Source organism: Megalobrama amblycephala, linkage group LG7 (genome assembly GCF_018812025.1).
Source record: "Megalobrama amblycephala isolate DHTTF-2021 linkage group LG7, ASM1881202v1, whole genome shotgun sequence".
Taxonomy (NCBI): Eukaryota; Metazoa; Chordata; class Actinopteri; order Cypriniformes; family Xenocyprididae; genus Megalobrama; species Megalobrama amblycephala.
Window position 1 is genome coordinate 35,168,643 of NC_063050.1, and position 27,907 is coordinate 35,196,549.

Consider the following 27,907-nt stretch of genomic DNA (forward strand, 5'->3'; position numbering starts at 1 on the left):
GGTCCACTGTGTTTTCTGAGGTCCAAGGTCAACGCAGCCGTATACCAGGAAGTTTTAGAGCACTTCATGCTTCCTGCTGCTGACCAACTTTATGGAGATGCAGATTTCATTTTCCAACAGGACTTGGCACCTGCAAACAGTGCCAAAGCTACCAGTACCTGGTTTAAGGACCATGGTATCCCTGTTCTTAATTGGCCAGTAAACTTGCCTGACCTTAACCCCATAGAAAATCTATGGGGTATTGTGAAGAGGAAGATGCGATATGCCAGACCGAACAATGCAGAAGAGCTGAAGGCCACTATCAGAGCAACCTGGGCTCTCATAACACCTGAGCAGTGCCACAGATTGATCGACTCCATGCCACGCCGCATTGCTACAGTAATTCAGGCAAAAGGAGCCCCAACTAAGTATTGAGTGCTGTACATGCTCATACTTTTCATCTTCATACTTTTCAGTTGGCCAAGATTTCTAAAAATCCTTTCTTTGTATTGGTCTTTAAGTAATATTCTAAGATACTGAATTTGGGATTTTCCTTAGTTGTCAGTTATAATCATCAAAATTAAAAGAAATAAACATTTGAAATATATCAGTCTGTGTGTAATGAATGAATATAATATACAAGTTTCACTTTTTGAGTCAAACGAAGTGCACCCCCATTTTTCGCACTAAGCTCTAAGCTAAAAATGTCATATTCCCTCCACCAAGTCAACACCTTCATACCTTTATTTTTGTTGAATATGGCATTACAGGAATTTATATGTATTAACTGTGCCAGTGTGTGTACATTTAAGTGTAACAATAACATGAATTAGCAACTAAAAGGTATATGAAAATAATATGCATTTAATAATTGCTATACTCCATTCGTCTCATTTTGACCAGTCTGTCAAAGCTGTGTGTGCTTGAGAGACAGGCATGAATATCACTCAAACTGCTTGGAAAAGGATACCAGCTAAATAACAAATTGTTTAATAATAAAACAGTTGCGGCAAATGTTTATTTGCAGTAAATGCCTTATTGGAAATTATAAAATGCCTTTATCTGGCTTATTTTACCTGATCACAAAAATTATATAACTTATTTATGTTAGGATTAAAAAAAGAAAAGACTGCAATCAAGGCTGCTTGGATAACATTTAGTAAATAATTTGAAGAAATATTTCAGCAACAACACTTAAAATAGCATCTTTAACCTCTTATTCTATTCTATATTCTGATGTGTGCATGTACAGATCCATATATAAACAAAACATTATTAATAAAAAAAAAAAAATAAAAAAAAAAGGCTTTTCCAAATTTGTGATACTAAGCGTTTTATCAGGAGCTCCTAATGGGTGACTGTTTTTAATTTACATAACAAACTGGTTGGTTTTAAGTGAAACATGGTAAACCATTAAAATATCATGGTATGTACATGCATTTTGGCAGTTCACAGCAAACGTGTTGCAGAATGAGTTTTAAGGAATTACTGAAAATAAACTTGACATTCCTTAGATATTGTGTGAATCCCAGCCAGTCCCCACAATGGTGCCTCATCAGTGCATGCTGGGATTTAGTAAACTTTTTAAACAGCATTTAAACACACACACACACACACACATACAAAAACCGAACTTTAACTTAAACATAAGATGATAATGTACATAAGAATTTATATTTTCAAAATTACGTCCCTTTGTTCTAAAAATTGAGATTTCCATTATTAAACTTTCTTTGCCACATCACTCATCTATTTGCACAGAAATTTAAATATAAAACTAATCAGAAAAAACAAAATTCTCCTGTTACAATCATATTCACGAATAATCACAAATAACCCAATTTATAAAATGAAACACACATATGCTCATTTAAGCTTTTTTAAAATAATAATAATAAAAAAAATCATTTAAACAAGTATGATCACAATCCAAAAAATGTTTGCATAGTGCTAAAGTGTAAAAAAACTACCATGGAGGTTGTACAGTATTTATGTGCACATAATGTGGATACACGGAATGACTTTCCATAAAGAGATGTTAATAATGAGAATGTAGCCCATGTGTTTCTTTAAGGCGCGGTCACATTAGCAAAATTTCGGGGGCAAAAAAGCTCCATTGTCTATTGTCAATAGTGAAGCGATGCATGAAGTATTGCTCACACACAGTCACTTTCAAAAAAGCAGCTTTCTGTTGGTCAATGCCACAAATTGGCGTGACCAACTAGAACGCAAACAAAACTCCGGTTTGCATGAATTCCTACTGAAATGACTGGATTTCACCCGTGAAATTTTGCTGAGCAACGGTAAATGTGATCACACCTTTACAGCATAATTCATGAGGCAGAAAGTTCTTATGTGAATGTTAGTGAAGAAGACAAGGCTTTTGACAGTTTCTCTCAAAGAGTGGCTTGTGAGTTTCTCACATTTTTGATCTCCAATTCCAACTGTTTTATCCGCACATCCTTCTGATTAAGAAGCTCCCTCAACCGTCGGATCTCTTCCTGCTGCTTATAAAACATTTGTCGTAGCTATATGCAGAAACACATACATAAACACACATTAGAGGAAAGTATGAAAACACTTAAAGGGGTAGTTCACCCAAAAATGAAAATTCTGTCATCATTTACTCACCCTCAGGTTGTTCCAAACCTGTACAAATTTCTTTGTTCTGTTGAACACAAAGGAAGATATTTTGAAGAATGTGGGAAACTGAACAGTTTTGGGGCACCATTGACTTTCATAGTATTTTTTTTTTTCTACTATGGTAGTCAATGGTGCCCCAAAGCGGCCTAGTTACAAACTTTCTTCAAAATATCTTCCTTTGTGTTCAACAGAACAAAGAATTTTATATAGGTTTAGAACAACTTGAAGATGAGTAAATGATGACAGAATTTTCATTTTTGGGTGAACTATCCCTTTAAGGTCGATGACAGGTCACTGCAAAGCTATATGTAGCATACCTCATTCTCTGTTTTTGGCGGCGAGCAGTGAGTGGAATCTAGTTGTCCGTTGCTGACATAGGTTGTCGAGCTGCTGTTTTTATCTGTGGAGGGGAGCAGCAAGGTAAGGTGAGATTCTTTGCTCTCGCGCTGCTGAATCAGCTGCGATAGTCCTGGTTGACTGCGAGAATGGCGTGTCTCCGTCGAGTCTGTTGGGCCTTTCCCCAAGCCCACCTCCACATATGAGTCCAGTTTACTTCCAGGCCTCAGAGACATCATCAAGGGACCTGCAGAGCAAAAGAAAGTATTAATTAAAGGCATAGTCTCAGATTTATTCTCTGAATCACCAAAAAACTCAGCTGTCTCATGATTTATTTCTATAACATTATATGTATTTTTTTTTCTATTTTTGATTAAATAAGTGCAGCATTGTTGAGCATAAGAGACAAAACATTAAAAAAAAAAAACATTAAAAAATCTTACTGAACCCACACTTTTGAATGCTAGTGTATTTTTTGGTGCTCTGTCTTATATACTATCCATTTAATATCCCAGCATAAAAATGGCCCAACTCTCAAAGGGCAAGAGACTAAAATAGCCACTTAGCAAGTTGGACCACTTTTATCCTTTCTATGTTGCTTTTATGGTTCATTTATGAAGCTCTTAAATCAACATCTACTTGAATGGTATGGACAACAGCAGTTCAAACATTCCACAAAACTTTTCTTTTCTTGTTCCATGGAAGAAATAAAAGGTCATACTGGTTTAAGGATGAGTAAATGATGACAGAAATTTCCTTTAAAAGACTATCTGACCTTTGTCTAGACCACTGATCCACTCATCTGCTGTCATGGCAGGCTTGTTCCCAGCTGTCATGGGGTAAATGTCCTCTTGATAGGTCTCCGACTGCAGAAAAGAACAAAAACATCTCTTGTAATCACTTGCCAGGGGATCATATCATCAAGGACAACACAGAGACAACAAGAGAACTAGCTCTACTTTTTGTTATATGTATTTGAATGGATGTGTGAACAGGATTATACCCTTCGTGGAACAATCATGGATAGAGGTTCTATGAGACTTTTGATTGTCACTAGCTTGTAGAATCTGAATACTTCACAGGAAGACACATCAAGCCCTCTCTTTGGCATAACACCTGAAAAAGAATGCAAAGACATGTTCTGAGTAGGAAATCACCCTTGTGAAAAAGAAGTACACTTTAGCACATTTTAATAATTTAAACATATACTTGTACGAAACTAAATGTAATGTTTTCTGACACTTAATTGCATGTAATCGCAAAAAAAAAAGTTTTTAAAATTAAAATGTATATAAAGACAATCAGCAGAACTTTACAGTGTTTTTTTTAAAAGCACTGCAATTAGTAGTGATGGAAGTCCAATTCATTTAGCAAACAGGATCTTTCGGACAGTTCATTTGACAGTTTAAACTTTACTTAAGTTATTTGTGTGAACACAAAATTGCTGGTAATTGCCTTTCATTTACTTAAGTTAATGGTGTTTGTGATCACAGTTTCATTCGCTGATCCTTTATGTCGGATAAGACTGACCAATTTGAAGTAGCCTACATCTTGGATATGTTTCTTAAACGTTTTGCACCTACAGTATTATAGACATAAACGCAGATACGTTCTACATGTCTAAAGAATAAACCAGTCTTATAAACTCCTTGATTTAGCTTAACAACTTAAAATATAATATGCATGCACAATAAACTATAGTACAATTTATTTACATCTCTTGACAGAAAGGTTTTTGCAGGTTTTATTAAAATGTTATATAATAATAGTATAATAAGTATATTTCCAGTACATGCCTCAGGCTTGCATAGTATTGTCAACTCACTAATCAGACTCCTCAGTAATCCTCTGCAAACTTCTACAGTTGGTTGAACCGACTTGTGTCATCAACCCGGAACTAAAGTTTCAGTTTGATTTTGTGAACCGGCCCGACCAGTTACTTCCTGAGAAACGGCTCAAAAGAACGATTCATTCAGAAATCGGAGATCACTAGCAATTAGATTCTCTTCTCCTCTTGATTGTCTGTACAGCCATGACATCAATGTACTGATAAATATTTATGGTGAACTAAAATATATTTTAATGTCATTTCCGTTGAAACGTTTATGTCATTTATTTAATTACATATATTTGTGAATACACATTGGTAATGATGAATTATCAGAAATATCTTTTAGATGTGAACTTATCAGAATAAACACTTTTCTTAGTCATTTTTCAATTACTTTTAACCAAACAAATATCAGTAGATGAATATATTTTCTAGCAAGTTCAAAGTAAGGCTAAATCACAGGCGCAGGTCAGTACATTAACTGCGTTCCAACAAACATTTGACCAGAAAGTCAACAACTAAACCAGAATGGGTAGGCTACTTTGATTTATTTATTTTATTTTTTTATTTTACACTGCATTTCTATTCCTTTTTAATTCAAACAAACTTTAAATAAATTCTTTTTCACTTTTTGCAAAATAGCTTTCTTCAAAAATGTGAGTATGCCTTCTCTGTTTAATTTAATATATTCTTTTCTAATGCAGTTCTTTAGAAAATATTCATACATTTTAGGTGTTCACATACATTTTTTGGGGGGTCTCTGTAAATATGTTAAATAATAAACTCTGTTTAGCTGATTCATGCATTTTATGTAGCCATGTAATACAGATGAAGGTGAACATTCTTTAACCAAATCTATACAAGTGCTACAGTATGTTCAGTGCTTCTCTGACACCTAAAGCATTTAAAGTATTTACTCACATAACCTGATTAGTGACAGAAATGGCAAAAAAAATTCTTAAGTAACAAGGAGGAACCAGCTTTTGAACCATCTATACTATTCAAATTATGTTAATGCTGTTTTGACTACTTGTGCAAGAGAATTGTTGTCATGAGTAAGTCTGTGTGTGCACATGTAGGCTTTTAATGTATAGTACTCACACATTCCCTTCTGTGGTAGAAGAGACCGGTATTCAGTCAAATAGTGCACAAATGGCTTCTCAGGGCTGATTTCATAGTATCTGATATTTCCATCACCCTAAAAGATTGAAGGAGGATTTTGTTATCCATGAATAAACTGTATCATCAACACAATACTAAAACACTAGTTGCCAATCTGGCTGTCAAGTTATATGTACTCACTTTTCCAGCTATGTAAAGCATGTGAGTGTCAGGGTCATAAAAAGGAAAGAGAACACCGGAGGAGCCGTCCAAGTCCTCTGAATAAGACGGCTCAGAGAGGTCCTCCTGCAGAACACACGTGTGTATATATGTAAGTTTGGGACTCAACACTTCTAATCTAAACCATACTAGTTTCTTTAAACCAAAGCCCTGAATCAAAAATACCCATAAAGTTATTACAAATACAAAAATTAGAACAGCATCTGTATTAGATCCATATTTGACTTATCCCATAAGAAGGTAGACAGAAAAGCATTGTAATGGTCATCAAAAATAACTGCTATGTCATGATTGTGACACTAGGGGGACTAAAGCGAGTCATGGACCTGTTGAAGATGAACCTGTCAAATTACAGAACCTTTTTTCCCAAGTAAAACATGTTACTGGGTCAACATTTTTATTGATCCTGGAACAGCACTCCATTCAACCAATCATATTTGAGGGACAAGTTTACAGTTTATGTCAAGTTTAGGCTTACAATCAGGGTTTGGTGTTTCTACATCAGTGTTATTCACATTTCCCCTGATTTTAGGGATAACTTATGTGTTGGATTAGGTTCAGAGATAGAGGATATACAAAATAAGTTGACACAGAAACATGTCTAACTCGGCAAAATCAGGACTTGCTGTCAAACTGGGGCAAGTATATAGACAATAGGTCCATTCCAACCAGAATGTGAGGGCAGGTAATTGCCCCATAGTGAATTCCTCTGTTTTTGAATGTTAAGTGTATCTCAAATACTCCAGTGCCACTAAAAAAATAATTTAATATATTTTTTCAGCAAGGATGCATTAAAACTGAAAGCAATTGTCATGGATTCCACAAAAATATTTGGGTAACACTTTTTATGTTAGTTAAAAATTTGTTAATTTATTAACTAACATGAACTAACCATGAGCAATACATACTGTATGTACTAATCTTTGTTAAAATTAGTTAATTAAAAATACAGTTGTTCAATGTTTGTTCATGTTAGTTCACAGTGCATTAACTAATGTTGACAAGATTTTAATAATGTATTAAATTAAATTAACATTAACAAAGATAAATGCTGTAGAAGTGCAGTTCATTATTAGTTCATGTTAACTAATGTTGTTAACTAATGTTAACTAATGAACCTTATTGTAAAGTGTTACTGTTATTTGTTATAGAAAGTAATTAAAAACAAATAATCAGTTGTGCTATGATTTTTAAATGGACTTTATAGTTATCAGTTATCAATAAATCATTTGATTATAATTTCAGATGTTTTTTTTTAGTAGAAAAAATTCTGTTAAACTTTGCAATGTGTATAGCATTGGTGTGCATTTTTAATGTAATTGTATCTTTTTTTGTATTTGATTTTATAGGTACCATTGTAGCAATAATTGCTCAGATCGAGAATTCCTTTCAATTAATGAATGAAAATGTATCATAAAAAGAAGACATGCTGTGTTTTTTTACAAATATGAAAATAGGTAAAATGAAGGAGTTTATTTTTAGCAGGCCTTACCTGTTCCCAAAGTGCAATCTGACGATGGTTCCAGCGTGAATTGCCCGTAGAGATAAGCATTTTCAGGTTTCCAAGAAATAGCACTTTACTGGCTTTGTGTGACTTGCAGTTAGACTCCTAAAATCACACATTACACTTACAGTGAGATTTAAAAATAAATGCACATCCCCTTTCTCTTTCTTTTTCAAAAAATACACATTTTAGTCATCATAAAAATCAATCAAACCTGTCCTGTAAAAGGAAATAAATTGTGAATTGAAGTCTTGTGTTCATCCAAATCACGTGAAGAGACATGACAGTGTGAATGTAAGACTCTGGGCTGATGCTGACCTTTGGGTAACAGATCAACCAGGCTGCAATGCTTTTTTAAAGGTGTTAGATTTGGATGTGTGGTGTCAGAGAGGCAGACAAGTGCATTTCTGTGCAAGTGCACAAACTGTATGCTGACTGTGTCCCAGCTCATAATTCAAATTAAGTGAAGGAATTAGTGATGGACTGGGTAAAGTTATGGAATTAAATGAAGTCAAAACTCATGATTGGTTTCACCTAATAATATGAGCTTCAGAAACATGCACATGTACATGACAGATAGAGAGGAACATCTGACTCAAGGCCACACACACCTGCAAAAGGGTGCCAGTACGTGGGTTGATCAATCGGATCTTCTTATCCTTGCAAGAGGTGGCGAGTCTGCTGCCGTCTGAGCTGAAGGACATGGACAGAACCACATCTGAATGCAAACTGATGGACCGCACAGGGTTCTTGATCACCTGTTCAGGAACGTCAAGCTTCCATACCATAACCTACACATGAACACACAAAACAAACACTTAAGTTACTCTTACTGACATTTAATACACTACCGTTCAAAGGTCAGTGCAATTTTTTGAAAGCAAGGAATAATTTTATTCATCATGGATTAATTAAATTGATAAAAAGTGACAGAAAAGTACGGAAGAGGATTAGGGCCAAGCAATAATAAAAAAATAAAACCATCTCGAGATTAAAGTTGTAAAATTTCGAGAAAAAAGGTTGAAATAAAATGTTGAGAATAAACTCATTAAATTACGAGAAAAAAGCCGTTAGATTATGAGAACAAATTCGTTAAATTATGAGAAAAAAAGTCGTTAAATTTCGAGAAAAAATGTCGAGATAAAATGTTGAGAATAAAGTCATTAAATTACGAGAAAAAAAGTCGTTAAATTATGAGAACATATTTGTAATTTAAGGAATTTGTTCTTGTAATTTAACGACTTTTTTCTCATAATTTAATGAATTAATTTAACCCGTAATTTAACGAGTTTATTCTCAAAATTTTATTTTGACTTTTTTCTCAAAATTTAATGAGTTTTTTCTCGAAATTTAACAACTTTAATATCAAGATGGTTTTATTTTTTTATTATTGCTTGGCCCTAATCCTCTTCTGTAGAAAAGACTTTTACATTGTTACAAAAGATTTCTACTTCAAATAAAAGCTGTACTTTTGAGCTTTCTATTCATTAAAGAATCCTTCATAAGCATGGTTTCCACAAAAATATTAATCAGCACAACTGTTTTCAACATTGATAATAATTAGAAATTGTTTAACTGTATTTTTGATCAAATAAATGCAGCCTTGGTGAACATTTCAAATTCTACTGACCCCAAACTTTTGAATGGTAGTGTACCATAACTGTAACACCATGTCACATTTGTAAATAATTCCTCCAAACACTATTTTTTTTTTAGACGTCATCCGTTAAAATCTGATTAAGACTGGATGAGAACATTTCAGTTAGTGGGAACCAATTTTAATCACACTCCACTCTGTCTACAGTTAAGGATTGTGCAAACTTAAGGAAACGTTGCAAGGAATGTGAGGTAGTGTGTGTGAGCCTATGCATTGTGAAGATTGTTGCTCTACACCCACCTTCACTGCCTCGGGACAGCTCAAAAACAACCCAAACAGAAAAAATGAGGACAGGGCAGAGGACCATGAAAAAGAAGATTGGGAAAGAGAGATGCTTAAAGCCACTTTTGTTCATGGGGGGTTGGGATGGAGGGAAACAGGTTCAAATGGAGGGGGGAACTCGCAAATGCACAGAGTTAATGTTAATGTACTTTGTACAGGAATACCAATCAGAAACAATGTATCAGACTGGCTATGGGCATCCAAGAAATGCAATAAGGGATAAAAAGCATCCAGATACAAAGGCAGTTTTAGGCTTTTAGACTCTCAACAATTTCTTGATCAAAAAGGAATCAATTAACATTTTCAATATTCGTCTACAGGTTGGAAAACATTTGGATTATTATAGCATTACAGGGCTTTTACTACAGGGCTGTAAAAGGGGCAACAATATCACATACATGGCAAGATGCTAAATCAGTAATCCCCAAAGACAAACTTGAATGCACCTCATAAAGAGTAATATCAGTGCTCAGTGTTCAATATAAATGATATGCAGCTAAATGTAAATGTAAATTATATGCATCTTTATAGCAAGACAAATAGAAGGCTGTGTTGCTATTTTATTTTTTTTGGCCAAACAATTTTTGGTGGAGAAAAACTGACTCAACATTTCATACTATGAAGCACAATCATATGCTGATACAGTTATGTTGAAATTAGATGCTGAGTTTAGGCTATTTATGCAAAAAATTGAGGGATATATATTTTTGAAGTTCTTAGAAAGTTGGGATTTCACTACAGTGATTTAACTGTAATTACATGTTTATAAAACAAGCGACAAGCAAAACTTGATAAATGGGAGATTTAATTAAATCAGATCACAGAACTGCTTTTTTGCCATGCTGATATTCAGAGAAAAATAGTTCAAATAAGAGTCACTGCTGCTATAATATATCATCATTTTTGGAGCGCTGCTTGTCCAAATAATTGCTGTATTATTATTTATTTAGGAGATCCATCACACTCTTCCAATATTAACTAGGTCACTGCAGACTTTTGGGTCTCTTTCAGGTTATAAAATATATATACTAAAAACTGCTGCTGGTTACAATTAACACTTAGTTTAATTTATACAATATATCGAATGGAATATAAAGACAATAAGATGCTGATATTTCTGAAGTACACAAATTGCGACTTTTACCTAAAAATACAGTGTTATCTCTCTATTTTTGTTTGCTATTAAGATATTTTACAATTCTTTTTTCTTTTCCTTCCTTTTTAAAACATATTTAAGTAAATATCTACACTATTTTATCTATAAAAAGAATAAAAATATTTGATTTCATTCACACACACTCAAAGAACACAATTATTTTGGCCTTCGCACTGGAGGGGAAGGGTTTAAGATTAAAAGATTGGGAAACTGCTCGCAATCAACAAATATGGCAACACATGATAACACGTGTGGTGACGTGTGCTAAGAGTTTCCTATGACTGTGAATATTTTAAATGTCTTCCTGGTGGAAAGTTCACTGAAATCTTGTCTCTCTTCATTCCATGACAAAATGTATGTATAGTTTAATTACCTGGTAGTCATAGCCGGTACTGAAAATGATGTTGTTGGCAGTGGGATGCCACTCAATGAGGCCGACACGTCGTGAATGACCCTGCAGCTCCTTCCAAGGCACTGTGATGTTCTTCAGAACACCATGTTCAGGAATATCCCAAATCTTTACCTGAACAACAAATGAAAACACATGATAAGCTGTAAAAATGTGAAAACAAAGTTAAAATATATCAAGAATATTCAGCTACTGGACTGAAGGTAGAACATGAGATCCGTTTTTGTGAGTAAAACGTGAACATGCACCAGTCTGAATCTGAGGTGAGTGTATGCACACTGTATGTTCACACTTACTGTGGCATCCTCTGAACAAGATGCTATACAGAAGTCATTAAATGGGTTCCATTTGATGTCAAGTACATTGCCTCTGTGACCAGAAATCTTTGGATGATGAGGGTCAACCTTGCCAGTCTGAGAAGACACAAAGAAGATACACCATTATTTATGTATATACACTTATAGAGGACAACCATGGGGTCAAGATGGGGGTCAAGATTTTGCCATGTTTGGCATGTACACTGTACTGTTCAAATGTTTGGGGACATTTGAAAAAAAAAAAAAAAAAAATCAACAAGGAGACATTAAATTGATCCAAAAATGATAAATGTAAATGTTAAATTTTTTTTTTTTAATTTATTTCTTAAACATGCTGTTTGAACTTTTAATTTGTCAAAGAATCCAAAAAGTCTATCACTATTTCCACAATTATAATGTGTAATATGTATGTTCAGTTTTAGTTTCGTTTCACTGTGTTTCTGTTTTGCCAGCCTGAGTTCCTAGTTAGTTTCCTTGATTATTAATTAGTCGCTCACACCTGTTTCTGTTCAGTTTGATTACCCTCTCCATGTATTCAAGCCCTGTTTTTCTTTAGTTCCCTTGTCCGGAACTGTCTAAGTTAAATGTGGTTGTGTTCGTTTTTATAACATGCCGTTTTTGTGTGTGTTCCTTTAAATACAAATGAGCTGCTGCTCCCTGCCTGCTTTTCAAAAGAGGGCGGAGCTTTAAAAGCTCAGGCTTTGGCTGCTCAACAACAACAAAGCTGGAGAATCGCATGCAGATTGTCAGTAATGGTGTTCAGCCTTACATTGTTCAAACCGGAGTCGGACACTGATGGAGAGACTCAGACGTTACAACTTTTAGAATGCAACTGGACATTTCTGAAAGGTTAGTGGATAAATTTATGTAGTTGCTGGGGAGTTGATTCAACTCATCGACTAGCATGTACAATCATGTTAATCTGTTAATCTGGATGCCCACTATACAGTAGCATATCTGTTTGCCAAATAGAGCCATACACACCAGGCTAATGTTTATGATTGCTATCAAATGCTGTGAATGGTCATATTTTTTCCAAAATATCGCTCAGACAAAAACGCTCCTTTTTTAGCAATCAAGCTTGCCAGGGTCAACTTGCAGGCTATCCAAGCTAACAAGACTCTAAATAGTGTTCTGTGCTCATCTGTGCAGCCAACAACAGAACAGTTAGCATTCTTTGCTTGAACTTTTGCCATGGCTATAAAACTGGTACACTGTTTTCTCTTGAGGAAAAAAAATGATGCCGCCGTGGGTGGAAACATGCAGATTAAGGGGCGGTAATATTATAATAAGATCCTCTTCCTACATCAAAAGGGGAGCGAAATCTGAGCGGCTCGTTTTTTAAATGCTTGCAGAGAAAGGCTTGCCAAAACAAAGTTATTGGGTTGTCCTTTTTCACGTTTTCTGGGTTGGTAGATGCACCAGGGACCCGATTACAGCACTTAAATGGAAAAAGTCAGGTTTTCATGATACGTCCCTGTTAAATTGTAATAATACTTCACAATATTACTATTTTTACTGTATTTTTGATCAAATAAATGCAGCCTTGAAAGCATTAGAGACTTTTTTCAAAAACAAAAATTCATACTGACCCCAAACTTATTAATGTACCTTGAATATAACAAGTGTATTTTGTCTTGTCTCGCTGGTTTTAAGCATAAATCTAACAAAATTTGTTGAAACACATATTCAATTATACATTCAACATTCTCCAAAAACCAAATCTATATATGGAATGTTGCTTTTAAATGAATTTTTTTATGAATATTTAGATATGTTACTGGAAAACAAGATACCGATGCTAGAATAGGTTTTGTTTTCAGTGTAGTACAAAAAAAAAATAAGTCATTACAAGTTTGACCAAGAATCATAGCACAGAAATGTGTTGCAAAAGATACAAGTCTCAACAAGGAGAAAATCCTTTAGTAGCCAAAAAAAACAATTACGTAACACAAATGACTCAGTTAACAAGTGACGAAACTTGACTTTATCATTATTCATATCTAAACTGGCAACTGTACGTTGTTTCTGGGCAAAGATGCTAAAATGTGGAAATGTTGAAACATGCATTAACTTGAAATGTGTTATCAGACCATTTTATATGTTGTTTGGAACTAAAGTACATTTTCCCCCGGTTTCACAGACAAGGCTTAAGCTAGTCCTAGACTAAAATGCATGCTTGAGCTGTCTTAACTGAAAGTAACTTGGACTGACATATCTTAAAATATGTTCAGTGCCATTGTTTTGTCTCAAGATGCATACCATCAATGATTTTTTTCTAGGGTATATTTATAAAAACTACTTAAATACCCTAATTGAACTAAGGGCTTAATCCTGGCTTAGGCTAAGCCCTGTCTGTGAAACCAGGCCTTTATTGTATACTTAAATTAACATTAAATGAATACTACTTTTTAGTCACTCTATGGTGTTGGGTGGAAGGAGAAGAGACATACAATACAGAAAGATGCCTGTGGGCTTTCATGTAAACTGTGCCATTCCTGAGACATGAGATAATACCTGACTAAACATGAGACAGTCAACAGACCAATAAAATGACAGAAGTTTAAAGTGTGTCAGAACAGGTAAGCATGCAGGATTGTGTGTGTGCGTGCGTGTGTGTGTGTGTATGTATGTATGTGTGTGTGGTAAACCCTACGTTATGGGGACAAAATTTCCCCACAAAGATGGCAATATCAGAAATCCTTGTACAGTACTTTTGGGGACATTTTTTGGTCCCCATGTGGAAAACAGTCTATAATCATAATAAGTGATCTTTTTTGAAAATGTAAAAAATGTAGAAAGGGTTTGAGGGTTGTGATTAGGGTCAGGGTTAAACTTGAAAACCCAATGTGTGTGTGAAGACAGAAAGAAAGAGTATGAGAAGCTAATTCTGAATGTTAGAATGTAAAATATTAGAAGCAAATAAATATGCAGGTAAAAATGTCTTCGGTGCCTCGAAGAAAGAGGGAAGACACTAACTTGTGTAACTCACCAGATAGTCCTTAAAACAATGTTACAGTAGTTTAAAGAGTATTAAGAGTGCTAGTCACAGATTTGAACATGTTTCACTCACATGATGGATGGACAGTACCAGGAATGACCCGCCACCCGCGCATTCGGTGATAACTGCAATAAAGCGAGGGTTGACGGCGCAGAGGTGGTTGTCGTGAACACTCCGGGTGATGGGGACACCATCATAGCAATTCTCTTTTGTGGCCGGCTTCCCAAACACGTGGCGATACTTGGAACTACGGTACTGAGGACGCCATGTCATCTAGAGTGAAACACAAGAATTAGTGAAATAACCTGGACAAACATTTGACATTGCTGTCGCAAGGTTTGAAAAAGACATAAACAGGGAGAAAAAAACCTTCATCATAACTCTTAACCTTAAAAACATCTAGATGAGGCTCTCATGAAGGCTGAAAGTTCAGAAAGGTCAATATTTCAGTATAAGTCTAATATTCAATGAAGATTAGAACCATAAATGCATAACAGAGAACGTGAAATAACAGCTCATGAAATACTGTGATGTGCGTCAACTCTGACAAAAATAATGTATGGCAGTTTTCAGTGGTTAAGATCCTGTGTCAGCTGCTTTGACAAATTAATTGTGATGTTTAATGTGCTTGGGAGCATTTCTCATCAGTTCATAATATATATTTTACTGCAATACAGATGCTGTATCTACACGATTATGATGGCAAAATGCAACAAATAAATCTTTCATCATATTATAAAATAAAAATGATAGTTGTAATAAATAAAATTTTCTTAAACCTACTATTTTAAAACTTTAGTGCTATACATTCATCCATTCACATATGTTTTATAGCCTTACATTTCCACATTGTCTAAAAGAACACACTGGGCAAGATGTGGAATATGTTTTATTTCAATTAAATACAGGAAATAAAAATGTTTTAACCTCAACCTATTAAAAATACAGTATAAACAGTAATATTGTTAAATATTATTACAATTAAATGAACTGTTTTCTATTTTCATATATTTTAAAATGCAGTTTATCCCTGTGATGGAGAAATTCTACTTTGATGCTTTAGTTCTCAAGAAACATTTATTATTTTGTCGTGCTTAAAGGGTTAGTTCACCCAAAAATGAAATCACCATCATGTTGTTTCACACCCGTAAGACCTACGTTCAACTTCGGAACACAAATTAACATTTTTTTGAGGAAATCCATTAGCTGTATGACTCCTCAATGGACAGCAATTTAACAACCACTTTCAAGGTCCAGAAAGGTACTAAAGACATTATTAAAATGGTTGACGTGAAAAAACAAAACAAAAATAACAACTTTTTTTTAAACAATATCTTCTGTTCTGTGTTATTCTGTTACCTTGTTTACGTCCAGCGCTTCCACGTTCTATGTCAGAACGGTGGCTCATTATTGGCCAACTCCTGCATCAGAATCACACGCATGCATCAGCTTCGGCCAATACTGAGCCGGCGTTCAGACGTAGAACCTGGAAGATTGCTGTCTATTAAGGAGTCATACAGCTATCGGATTTAATCAAAAACATCTTAATTTGCGTTCTGAAGATGAACAAAGGTCTTATGGGTGTGGAACTACATGAGGGTGAGTAATTAATGACAAAATTTTCATTTTTGGTTTCATTTTTGGTTTTGCTTTAATATTTTGATGGAAACCTCGGTACATTTTTTTCAGGATTTATTGATGAATAAAATGTCCAAAAGAACAGCATTTATTTGAAAAATAAAAATCATTTGCATTATTACAAATGCTTTACTTTCACTTTTGGTCAATTGAATGTGTCTTTGCTGAATAAAAGTTTTTTATTTATTTATTTATTTATTTTTATAATACTTTCAGCTACCCATAAAGATTTCCATGTTGGCCTATTTATCATTCACCTCTGTGGGAAACAATGAAGAAAACCCCCATAGCCAAGTTCTTCTGCCAGAAACAATTTCACGAACAAAATGCCTATCAGAGACGTTAGCAACAACCCTGATGACTGTGTAGATAAACACATTTTGAAAACAATATGACAGGTTTTGCTGATGAAGGATAAAGTTCTCCCATAATAGATAGAAAAGCAAGATCAAACTCTACTCTATTCAGAAGAAAATCTGGTGTTTCAACAACTGGATTTACGTATCTTGTGTTGGGTGATGTCTGAGTCTGCCTGACTAGCAACAGCTAAAAATGTCGTCAGGTGATTCCACAATCAACTGACGTACACCAAAACACACGCACACATACTCACACACACCTGAGATTTGAGAAAATGAATCCAATGAATTGTACTATCAATATAAACACAACCATACAAAAACATATTGAAATCAAGTTGAGAACATAAAACATTGCAACACTCTTGAATATATGAGCAAATCCTTTTGTGGCAGGATTTGTATATGTTTGAGTTGTTCAGCTTTCAAAGGCTGGTGTAATGATTAACAGAGTGATGGATTAGCCAGTGTGGGTGTGGTGGTAGGTAACAGATATAAAAATCATGGCAATATATTTAAAGCACAATTAATAAAATAACTAAAACATTACGGGTAGATGTCATCCAAACAGAAGGTGAAACGTGGCATTTAATTCAGCGTTTTAGACTAAAAGTTTAAAAGCATTCTTTTCTTTTGCTTGTAGCTATTGCCAATTACAATATTAAGTGAGAAAAAGAAACTTATGGTGTCTTTTAGTCAATTATAAAGCCTAGAAGTGCAAATAAATAACAGTAGTGAGTATAACAATTTCATAACAATTACATGCCTGAAATGTACTAGTCTGAATGGGTCAGTGAAGTGAAGACAATATCTAAATCACATTTTAACAGTAAAAAAAAAACATTTCCTTTCATTTTTAACTACTCACCCTGTCTGTGCTGAGCACACGAAGACCTGAGAGAAAAGACAGATGATGCAGAAATAAAAGTGGAGAAAATATCCCTGTTTGCCACTTCCACCAGAGGAGTTATAGTTCCATTTCAGATCTCTTGTAAAGCATCGCAGAAAAGGAAAAGATGACAAAGAAGGAAGAAAATCAACATAAACACAGTGAGAAAAAGAGAGAAAAACAGATGTGAAACTTCTGCCCTGCAGCCTCAGTAAATGTGGACAGAAAGCCAGCGGCACGTCCAGTGTTTGTGAGCAAACAGGTAAGAGATCATGTGTGCACAGCACACTCCCTAAATGGGTGGAGCCTCACAGCAGAAAGCATAGGGATGGGGAGGTGTGAAGGAAAGATGGGACAAATTCCCCACACTCATTTCCTGTACATTAATCCCTAGGGTGATAAATAAGTATATTAATTATGTTGTATTATTATGTTTTTTCTTTGAAAGGAGTGTTTTTTACATTCAAGTTTATTTATTGTTTTAATTTTCATTTACATGTACCATTATAACAAAATGGACTCATAAACTGCTAAATGTATCAACATTTTCAATGAAACATTTACTGAACATGAAAAATTGACATCTGGGTGATGACACAAAATACGCAAAATACAAATTAAGAGTTATGAGTTGAAATGAGTGAAAAAAGTGAAACAGAAAGTGATTCAGGGAAATGAATCAAACAATTTTCTTGCTTTAGTTTAAATCAAAGAAGCTATTAAACCATTTTTCTTAACACTCTCTCATACTTGTCAATTGTGAGACAGCTAGAGAAGATAAAATCACTGCAATATGGTGAGATTTTAATTAATTATTTATTCCATGGAGCTGTAGTGTGATGACTTTTTCTACATTTAACTTTCTATTCTTGCTCAAGGACCTATAATTAGTTTCTTTATTCTTTGGTATGCTCAAGCTTATGTTTATTTATTTATTTCCAGCTGAATATAGGCCATTGTGAATATTTGACATATCACCCATTCTTTGTGGTATTTAAGTCTGAATCTGTCTGCTGTGTGACACAAGCAGAAGCAAAAGCTGTTCTGTGTGATTGTACAACAAGGAAAGCGCAGTTCATTATCGCATGTTATCTGAGTACATCAGAAAGAGGCGCGATCGAAATATGTATATTCTTTCTAAATAACAAGTAAGGTAAAACAAATACTCAGGAAATGAGGACTGGAGTTGTAAAAGTGGTAGAATTACTGGACACAACTCAATATGAGGAGTGTAAACACACGCGCGGGGACAGAGTCCAGTCCACAGGTCAGGTTTAGTCTGAAAGAGCAGACGGAAGTTGTGGCAGTATCACTTCTATCAAATGAGTTCGAGTTTCACCTGGAAGGTTAGTTAGCACAGTGATGGAGGTGGAACTGAATCCCTACAAGGCATAGGATGCTAGAAATCGTTGAAAAACCTGCTAACTGCGTTGTTTTGCTGACTTGCTGCAAGGCAAATGTCGATCACACAAAAAAAGAAGTGTTCACACTACCATTAGCGATGAGTTCAGGCTCTGTTATCCAAGCAATTAGAGAGCAGCTTGACATGCAGCTTCAAGAGCTGACTAATGTCCAGAGATTACAGACATTATGCTGATGACCAGCTACAGCACAGGAAAAGCTCTACGGGTGCAGATCTTTCAATGGGGAAAAGATATTTGAACTTGAATGGGGAGATCTGCATTTTGACAATACGACACCTGGTTTCAGTTTCTGGGCCATTAAGACCTCACTAAATCCTAACTGTGTGGATGAGGCACTGACTTTAGTATTGTCTGGGAGTATCCAGGTCATTGACTGTTGTTCTGTTAATGACCCCTAAAATGTTGAAAAAAGACTGTTTTGATATGATAAATGTCTGGGCTTTTCAAGAGGGTCTTTACTCTTGCAAAGGAGGTCTTTGGGTGAGGTTTGATCTGGAATAAGAACATGAGAGTATGTCCTGAATAAACCATAATAAAACGAACAGCTTTATTGCTTTATTGCACCAACACAAGATCAGTATTTGTTAGTTAGTAACAGATTTGATAACTGACTGATAAATGATAACTTAAAATCCAGAAATAAGCTAGGGATGTGAAAACAATTGTAGATAGCAATGAAAGCTTGATCGATTCGTGTTCTCAGCAGTATAAATGTTATAACATTTAGAGGTAAATACTATGATTATTGAATACAATGTAGATGGAATATTATGATTTAATGTAAGATTTGTGAAATAATATTTATTAGACTTTTTTTTACTAGCAATCAGTGAATGCTTATGAATGTATTAAAGGGTTAGTTTACCCAAAAATTAAAATAATGTAATTTATTACTTACCCTCATGCCGTTCCACACCCGTAAGTCCTTCGTTAATCTTCAGAACACAAATTAAGATATTTTAGTTGAAATCCAATGGCTCCGTGAGGCCTTCATAGGGAGCAATGACACTTCCTCTCTCAGGATCCATAAAGGTACTAAAAACATATTTAAATTCATGTGAGTACAGTGGTTCAATATTAATATTATAAAGCAACGAGAATATTTTTGGTGCGCCAAAAAAACAAAATAACAACTTATATAGTGATGGCAGATTTCAAAACACTGCTTCATGAAGCATCGGAGCATAAATTAATCAGCATGTCGAATCTGCTGTTCGGAGCGCCAAAATCACGTGATTTCAGCCGTTTGGCAGTTTGACGCATGATCCGAATGATGATTCGATACACTGATTCATTATGCTCTGATGCTTCCTGAAGTGTTTTGAAATCGGCCATCACTATATAAGTCGTTATTATTTTTTTTTTTTTGATGCACCAAAAATATTCTCGACGCTCTATAATATTAATAATGAACCACTGTACTCACATGAACTGATTTAAATATGTTTTTAGTACCTTTATGGATCTTGAGAGGAGATGAAATGTCATTGCTCCCTATGGAGGCCTCACAGAGCCATCGAATTTCAACTAAAATATCTTAATTTGTGTTCCTAAGATTAACGAAGGTCTTACGGATGTGAAATGACATGAGAGTAATGAATGACAGAATTTTCATTTTTGGGTGAACTAACCCTTTAAGAATAAGATGCTAAATTAACCAACCCAAGCTCACTGGAAAAACATAACATTTATGAAACATGAAATCGCAGTTACTGAAGCAACAATTTAATTTACGGGACTCGTACGCAAGCTCTCTGTATTGCAAGTGAAATGCTGTACCAGGTGAGCTATACCATGCAAGTTCAGAAACTGCATATATATGGAGCTGATGTTGTGATGCAAACATCAAAATGTACTTGTTTATAAATCATATACTATATATACATATATGTGTTTTGAGGTCACAGTATTGTGCAAGGAACCGTGTGAAAATAAATCTTTATTAATCAATAATCTGCCCGTTATCATAATTTGTTTGAAAAGGAACAAAAGTTGTTGATGTTTTACTGCCACTAGTGGTCATTTCAACTGGAAACTGCAGCGAATTGTATGTTTAGGTACATTTTTGGAGATTTGTAAAAATGTAAACTAGATGCATTTTTTCCCAATGTGTCTAGGTTGCAACCAACACTGTCTTTGAGCTAAATAATAAATTAAGATAAGGTAAACAACCAAATTGAGAGAGAAAAAAAAAAACATTCCAGGTAAGAATAAATTTGTATATGTTTTGCATATGCCCACCCCATACACTCTGTCTTTATGTGGTTTGCTTAGCAAATACTCAATCTCTATTTAGCACTAGTAGGAGGTGTTCTACCTTTGTATTTGTGAAATCATTGGTTGATTTGGTAAAAAATCATTAAGGTGAGCAGCAGTTTGTCAATCCATGTGTTGAGTAAGGAAAAATGTAAATGCATTACCAATGTACTAAAGCTGAAAGACGTGGCTCATTTTCACCAGCTCTTTTTTTCCCGAAAAGTGGAAATGCTCTATTTGACTTTCAAAGCTTACATTTGAATTTCCCTCTTAAGGGAAAAAGTCTAGCTGCTGAGGCTCACCAAGCTGGTCCTGATAGAGAGAATCAAAGATAAAAACATCTCCAGCTACCAGAGAAACAAAACAGTCAAGGATGATTTATTTAGCTATTTTACACAACATGAATTGTACTTGCTTTGGTAAATCAAAATTGTGCATCAAATGCAAGTCTTGAGGCTCACAAACTAAATCTAACTCTATGACGTTTGCAATATGGGTGGAGAGTGAATATACTGTAGTGCCACGTGGCTTTACTCTGTTAGCAGACACATTATTGATTCAAACAAACAAAGAGCATAACGTGAAGGAACCGTCCCTTTCAATTAACTCTGTCTTTCTCAATGGCTCAGTGATCAGAAACTTTACAGTTTGCCTGTACCTGCTATTTTTGTGTTACAACTGCTGATTCTTATACCCAAGTCAAACTACAACAAAGTGAACAGAATTGTTATTTCTCCCCCAATCCGATGATGAAAGGGGAAGTAGGTTATGGCTGAACTGAATAAGTCAGTACTCTCTGAAATTTCTGGATATTATTATTATTATTATTATTATGTGATTATTTTTGTGTATTATATTATCATAGTACCATATATTAAATGATAGACAGTGGACACTAAATGGATCCACATAAAATTTGCTTATATAAATCATGAATGTCCATTCATGACATGTTCATCTGCCTAAATGAGGGAAACTATAGCCTAATATTGCAAACAATACAGCCATCTGCTCATCTAAACACTATGACATTCATGAAACCTGAAACTGAATCAATAAGTTTATTGACTAATACAAAGAAGGGAAGTGCTGCACACACAAACTGTATAATGACTTGAGTATTACAGGGGGATGTGAAGTCAGGAAGATTCTATGCCATTCAATAACCCACTTAAGGAGAGAGGATGTTGAGAAAATGCCCTTGATGGTTTTCAAAGTGGGTACAGTAGGCTAACAGCAGTGTGCAGAGTTTTGCTAGACGATAAGTGTGATTCCACACATATTTTCCAGCATGCATTTTAATTTTATCAGCATAATTTACTTTGATTGTACATAAAATGTTAGGCTAACTACTTCTAATCTAGTCCTAACTAGCCTAAGAGTTGTTTCATATTGAGCAATGTTGCTTATTTGTTAAGGGTTTGTAAGCTCCCAGCATGCATTGCAGGATGAATAATCTATAGGATTATTGTTTTGTTGTTTGCTGACTTGATTTATGTTGCTGTTTTTCTTTATGATGTTTGTTGACTGTCATTGAGGTTTATGTGTTAAATGTTGAGCACCATGTGTCTATATTTTACTATGGCACATAATATTCTCTTCACAGGCCAAGATCACTTCATTCAACTGTGTATAACAACGAAATAAAGACATAAACATTTCTAGTGTTGCTAATTAATAAGTTGTTCAACAAGAATTGTGTACTTTTTCTTAATTACTGGGTGAATGAGATGTTTTATATTTATCAAATGATCAATTAAAAAAAATGAACAAAGAATGCAGTATTACTACAATTGTTAAGAACTTAACATTACTGATGCACATATGTTGCCTTGTTTCTTTTCTCAACAACTGTGATGAACTGCCATTCTAAAAAATAATCAATAGATGGGTGTGAGTTTCCATTGGAAAGCTTCTAATTTTACCAAAAGCAAGAAAAAAAGAATGATGTGTAGTCTCTAAGGATTCCCTGTCAGATCAAGACAGAGCTAATGTGGTATATCAGCAGAGTTTGTATTTAACCCTTAAACACAGACTTCAATCTTACATTACAATGAAGTTTTATATTGAACTATTTTGAATATTAAATACTTTTTATGTACATAAAAAATGAAAACGCAATAAGGGAAATGATTGGGATATTATTATAAAGGAGGATGATGTAGAAAATGAAGTGAACTTTGGGTCTTGCACTGAAGGTTTGAGGTCAGACTGTCATTGTCTTGGTTGTTGGTTGGCTTTATTGTGCCTATAATGTGCCTTAATATGGGGTGATATTTCTTGCACAATATAATATTGACTAAAATCAAACTCTGTTTAAACAGATTTTACATTTGTGAGTCAAACTATTATGATGTGCAGAAATAAGAAAACAAATGAGCTCATTTTGGATAATACAAGCACGTCTATATCACACAAAGTATTACACAAATATAATGTTATGACAGTAATGTAATGTTAGTTTCTCACTGTCTGTATAATGCATAGGGCAGAGAAGTGTGCAAGTGTGCAACCTGTTTGAGAATGTAAAAAGTTTATTTAGTATCTAAGAGGAGTACCCAAGAAAAACACAAATATGTTTTATATTTATTTAAAGCATCACTTCAAAAAATTTTAAAACTAAAAAATAAATATATTTACAAAACCATATTAAATAATTACTCGACTATTCAACAATAACTAATAAGTCAATTCAGTGGTACCCAACTCTGGTCCTGAATTACCCCCAGCACTGCACATTTTAGGGTACGTTTACACCAAAATGATGTGCTAAAAATGGAAAAGTTTTGCTATTGCATTTTTTTGTGTAGATGACAACATTGTCAAAACAATCCCCGTTCACACGGATCCACAAAAACGACTAAAAAAGCTGTATTATGCATGCCAGGCCAGTAGTTGGCAATGTCACTTTATAAAGAAACACTATGCGCCTATAGATTGAACACGTAATGTGCATGCGCATTATGTCTCTGTTTTCACAAATTTTTTTGAAATTTACACAAAGACGAGCACTTTGAAACCCATTTTCAAAAGTTTGCGTTTTCAGGCCGTTATGTAAATGGCCAAAGGAATAAATAGTTTTCCTTTTTAGTTGAAAATTGTGTCATGTAAACGCCTCCAAAGATGTCTCCCAAATCAAACACACCTGATTCAACTCATTACTAAAAAGACTCCAAGACCTCAAGTGGGTGTGTCACATAAGAGAAGCATCAAAACTGTGCAGTGTTGGCGGTCCTCCAGGACCAGGGTTGGTAAACACTGGATTAGCTGACCATGTCCTTGGCCTATCATTAACGGAATCAACTGAAGGTCAAAAAAATAGAAGGGAAAAATTAAAATAATTCCAAGATCTTTGAATATATCATGACGTTGGAGTCATGCTGATGCAACTGTGGTGTAGGCCTAGTTTGTTTATAGATTTTACTTTTGCCAGTTGTATAGGCTTCAAATTTTAGTAGTGTTTAATTATGAAGATTATCATGATGAACAATAATTGCAATCATTTCTGCAATAATCCAAAAGCCAATGGAAAAATCCTATTGGGTTTTTGTCAAGGAATCCAGGATGATTCTAACTTCAGGTTGGCCTCCAAAAATACCTCATCACAGCAGCACCCATTCCATGTGTGAGAGAGTTAAAGGTATAGTTCACCCAAAATAAAAATTCTGTCATCATTTACTCACCCTCAAGTTGTTCCAAACCTGTATGAATTTCTTTCATCTGTTGAACACAAAAGGAGATATTTTAAAGAATGTTGGTAACCACACAGTTGACTGTAGCCACTGATTGTAGCCATCATATTTTTTTTTACTACTATGTAAGTCAATGGCTATCGTCAACTGTTTGATGACCAACATTCTTCAGAATATCTACTTTTGTGTTCAACAGACGAAAGAAATTCCTACAGGTATGGAACAATTTGAGGATGAGTAAATGATGACAGAATTTTCATTTTTGGGTGAACTATCCCTTTAAGTCTTCTAACGGCACTGCTCTTCTCACCCTATACAAATACTAATAATAGGTTGCTTCAGTGTTATTTTTATCAACCAGCGTAATATCAGCCAACAATTCTGTAAATCTAGCTTCTATGCTATGAATTATCACTGAACTGTTGGAAATGTAATGAAAAAAAATAAAAAAACATTAAAGAAGGACATGAATGAGTGAGAATAAATCCTACATGGACAGAGGAGCCAAAGTGATACTGTGTCCAGGTAAAGACCCAGACTGCAGCACTCATGGCTCAGAGGCATGTCTGAACACGACCACACCTCCCTTTGACACGTCTCACCCTCAGGACTTTGACACCTGGCAACCCACATGAACTGTCTTTCTTTACCTGGCCTCCCCTGAGTGTCTGTCTGTCTCACTCAGCACTCCAGCCATTCCATTTATTCCATTTTGTTATCAAACACATGAATGAAAGTCTTCAAGCCAGTTCAACTAAACATTGGCTGTCTGACAGACATGCATTTTTTATATATTTTCTTTTTTATATTAGTATTTTTTGAAGAGTATTCAGAATACAAATGCAGGTTGCTTCTCTGAAGAAAAGTACAAATTGGATGTCAAAACTGTGGTTGTGGTTATAATTGTCAAAAATGGTACATGGATACTTAGTTCACCCAAAATTGAAAATTATGTCATTGTTTACTCATTACTTTGTTTTATTTTGTGGTACATAAAATAACATATTTTAAGAAATGTCTCATGTTTTATTGTGCATACAATGGATGTAAATGGAAATCAAAACTGTTCTTCAAAATATGTTCCTTTGTGTTCTGCAGAAGAACAAGAGTCATACAAGTGTGGAACAACAAAAGGGTGAGAAATGATGAGTGAATTTTCATTTTGGGGTGAACATTTTTTTAATGTGCATTCAAAGCAATTCCGCTATGATAAAGGTCTAGCCTATGGGCTCTAGAAGAGAAAAGATTGTGAAAAAGACTAAACACATAGCCTAATAAACACAATAAAATAAAGTTAACATCAGACATTAGGTGACATTAGATAACTACATTAGGTAATCAAAATAATTCTGAAGCATTTAGCCTATTAGTCTTAGTTAATGTTAATTTTAACATTTACTAATACATTATTAAAATCAAATGTTTTATTTGTTAATATTATTTAATGGACCCGAGATATTAACAGTGAACAGTTGTATTTTTATTAACTAAGGTTAACAGAGATTAATAAATACTGTAAAAAACGTATTGCTCATTAACTATAGAATTGTGTTAGCCTAAATAAAAGTGTTCCCAAAATAAACGCAGTCGACATTGGGATGAGATAAAGGTTACAAGAAAACAAAGTAAATATATACAACAGCGTTCTACTGTGACTTGATAGAATTATCAAGTGAAGAAAAATTTTGTAATAATATTTACCAAAATCATTAGGTAGCCTATTAAGCACTTCTAAAGTCACTCTAACTATTACCGTCAAACAAAATAAAATCACATAAAATGAAAAATAACACTGCCTGGAACATTTACATAAAATCTAGAGAAAACTATATAAGTACAAATATGAGTTTTCTTACCTTTGTGATGGTCATGCAGTAAGTGCAACCCACGGCTACTAGATCCGCGTCTTTTTAAACACTCGCTCGCAGAAATGTGTCAGAGAGAGAGAGAGAGAGAGAGTGAGAGATTATAGGATGAGCCTTACATCGATGCCGCAGTGTTTGAGGTGAGGTGTGAGCATCAGCTGGCATCTGTTACTGTTCACTATGTGACACAACCGTGTCCTCCTAAAGAGGCGCTTGGGCGCTCAGACAGACTAACGCACCATTGAGGTTCATTCAAATCCCAAGACGCTGCTTGTTTTAATGGATATATTTATACACTACAATGTATAATCATTTAAATGTATACATTCACATGACTGTTATCCGAGGAACAAATGGAAATATATGATAGGAATCTCAATAAATTTATTAAATAAAAATGACTCGACAACGACTAGGATTGGTCCAGCGTGTACTGCGGAGTGTAAAGTATTATATACCACGTGACGATGCAAATACTATTTAGTTACTCCAACATTTGTCTGGACAATAATTTTTCCTAATTAAGAATATTCCGGACAAACTTTAATAGCCATTTAGTTTAAATATATTTTTAAGAGTTAAAAAAAATACTTCTATTGGACCATGTCCTATTAGAAATAACTTCCTCGCAGTAAGCCCCGCCTATTTTCGTAAGTTTGATTCCTTTCAGCACTCGTCCTGTTTTTTCGAAGTCTATGGGTGTGGGGCGGCGCTGCGGTGGAGTGAAAGGGTGGAGAGATGATGAGAGATGATATAACCCATAACCTGTGTCTTAGAACAATGTCCCCTCCCCCATCCCACAGTGATTCATTTGAGGACCCAAATATATATTGGACAAAAAATAAATAAATGAAGAAATGTGCTCGATAAATGTTCAAATAGCCTACAATAACAATATATAATGAATATGATCCAGTAGAGCAAATGTAAACAAGTAACAACTGCTATAAGGCCTAAAATAATTTCAATTCTTTTAATAATACATTTATAATTCTTACACGTATTTATTTCTCATTTTAATTTATTTACGTATTTCTTCCTACAATATGATAATGAGTGCGTGGCTAGTTTCCTTCTATTCGTCAATCACATGGTACATATTTTAATGTATTTTATTACATATTTTAAGGCTCGAATTTGCCTGGTCAGAAAAAAAGCCCTGCTGGTAGATGCCGATATTATACTACTTGATTCCAATCTTTCTTTATTGACAGCTATTAAAAGCTGTCTATTCTATTCTATTCTATTCTATTCTATTCTATTCTATTCTGTTCAAAATGCAGCACTGTTCAAAAGTTTGGGATCACAAATACATTTTTGAAACTGAT

At 34.6% G+C, this 27,907-nt stretch overlaps 1 protein-coding gene across 3 annotated transcripts; it reads right to left on the minus strand.

Moving 5' to 3' along the window:
- Positions 1–1,119: 1,119 nt before the first annotated feature.
- Positions 1,120–26,926, minus strand: coro2aa (coronin 2Aa). Of its 3 annotated transcripts, XM_048197192.1 has the most exons (13): positions 26,571–26,922; positions 17,322–17,441; positions 14,529–14,729; positions 11,435–11,551; positions 11,103–11,252; positions 8,246–8,425; positions 7,623–7,739; positions 6,092–6,196; positions 5,891–5,987; positions 3,962–4,074; positions 3,734–3,824; positions 2,940–3,205; positions 1,120–2,507 (listed from the first exon to the last, which is right to left on the minus strand). In XM_048197192.1, the coding sequence occupies exons 3-13, from the start codon at positions 14,727–14,729 to the stop codon at positions 2,376–2,378; spliced, it is 1,569 nt and encodes a 522-aa protein (XP_048053149.1). In that variant the 5' UTR covers positions 17,322–17,441; positions 26,571–26,922; the 3' UTR covers positions 1,120–2,375. The 3 variants fall into 3 exon arrangements, with proteins under 3 accessions (XP_048053149.1, XP_048053147.1, XP_048053148.1); XM_048197190.1 differs by lacking the exon at positions 17,322–17,441 and having other exon boundaries at positions 26,571–26,926; XM_048197191.1 differs by lacking the exon at positions 26,571–26,922 and having other exon boundaries at positions 17,322–17,721.
- Between the last annotated feature and the right edge of the window lie 981 nt (positions 26,927–27,907).

Coding starts and splice junctions, on each gene's coding strand:
- coro2aa (XM_048197190.1), bottom strand. Junction 11,253..11,434: donor CTTGTTCAGAGGATGCCACA/GTAAGTGTGAAC, acceptor TTTGTTGTTCAG/GTAAAGATTTGGGATATTCC. Junction 4,075..5,890: donor TCTACCACAGAAGGGAATGT/GTGAGTACTATA, acceptor ATTCTTTTTCAG/GTGTTATGCCAAAGAGAGGG.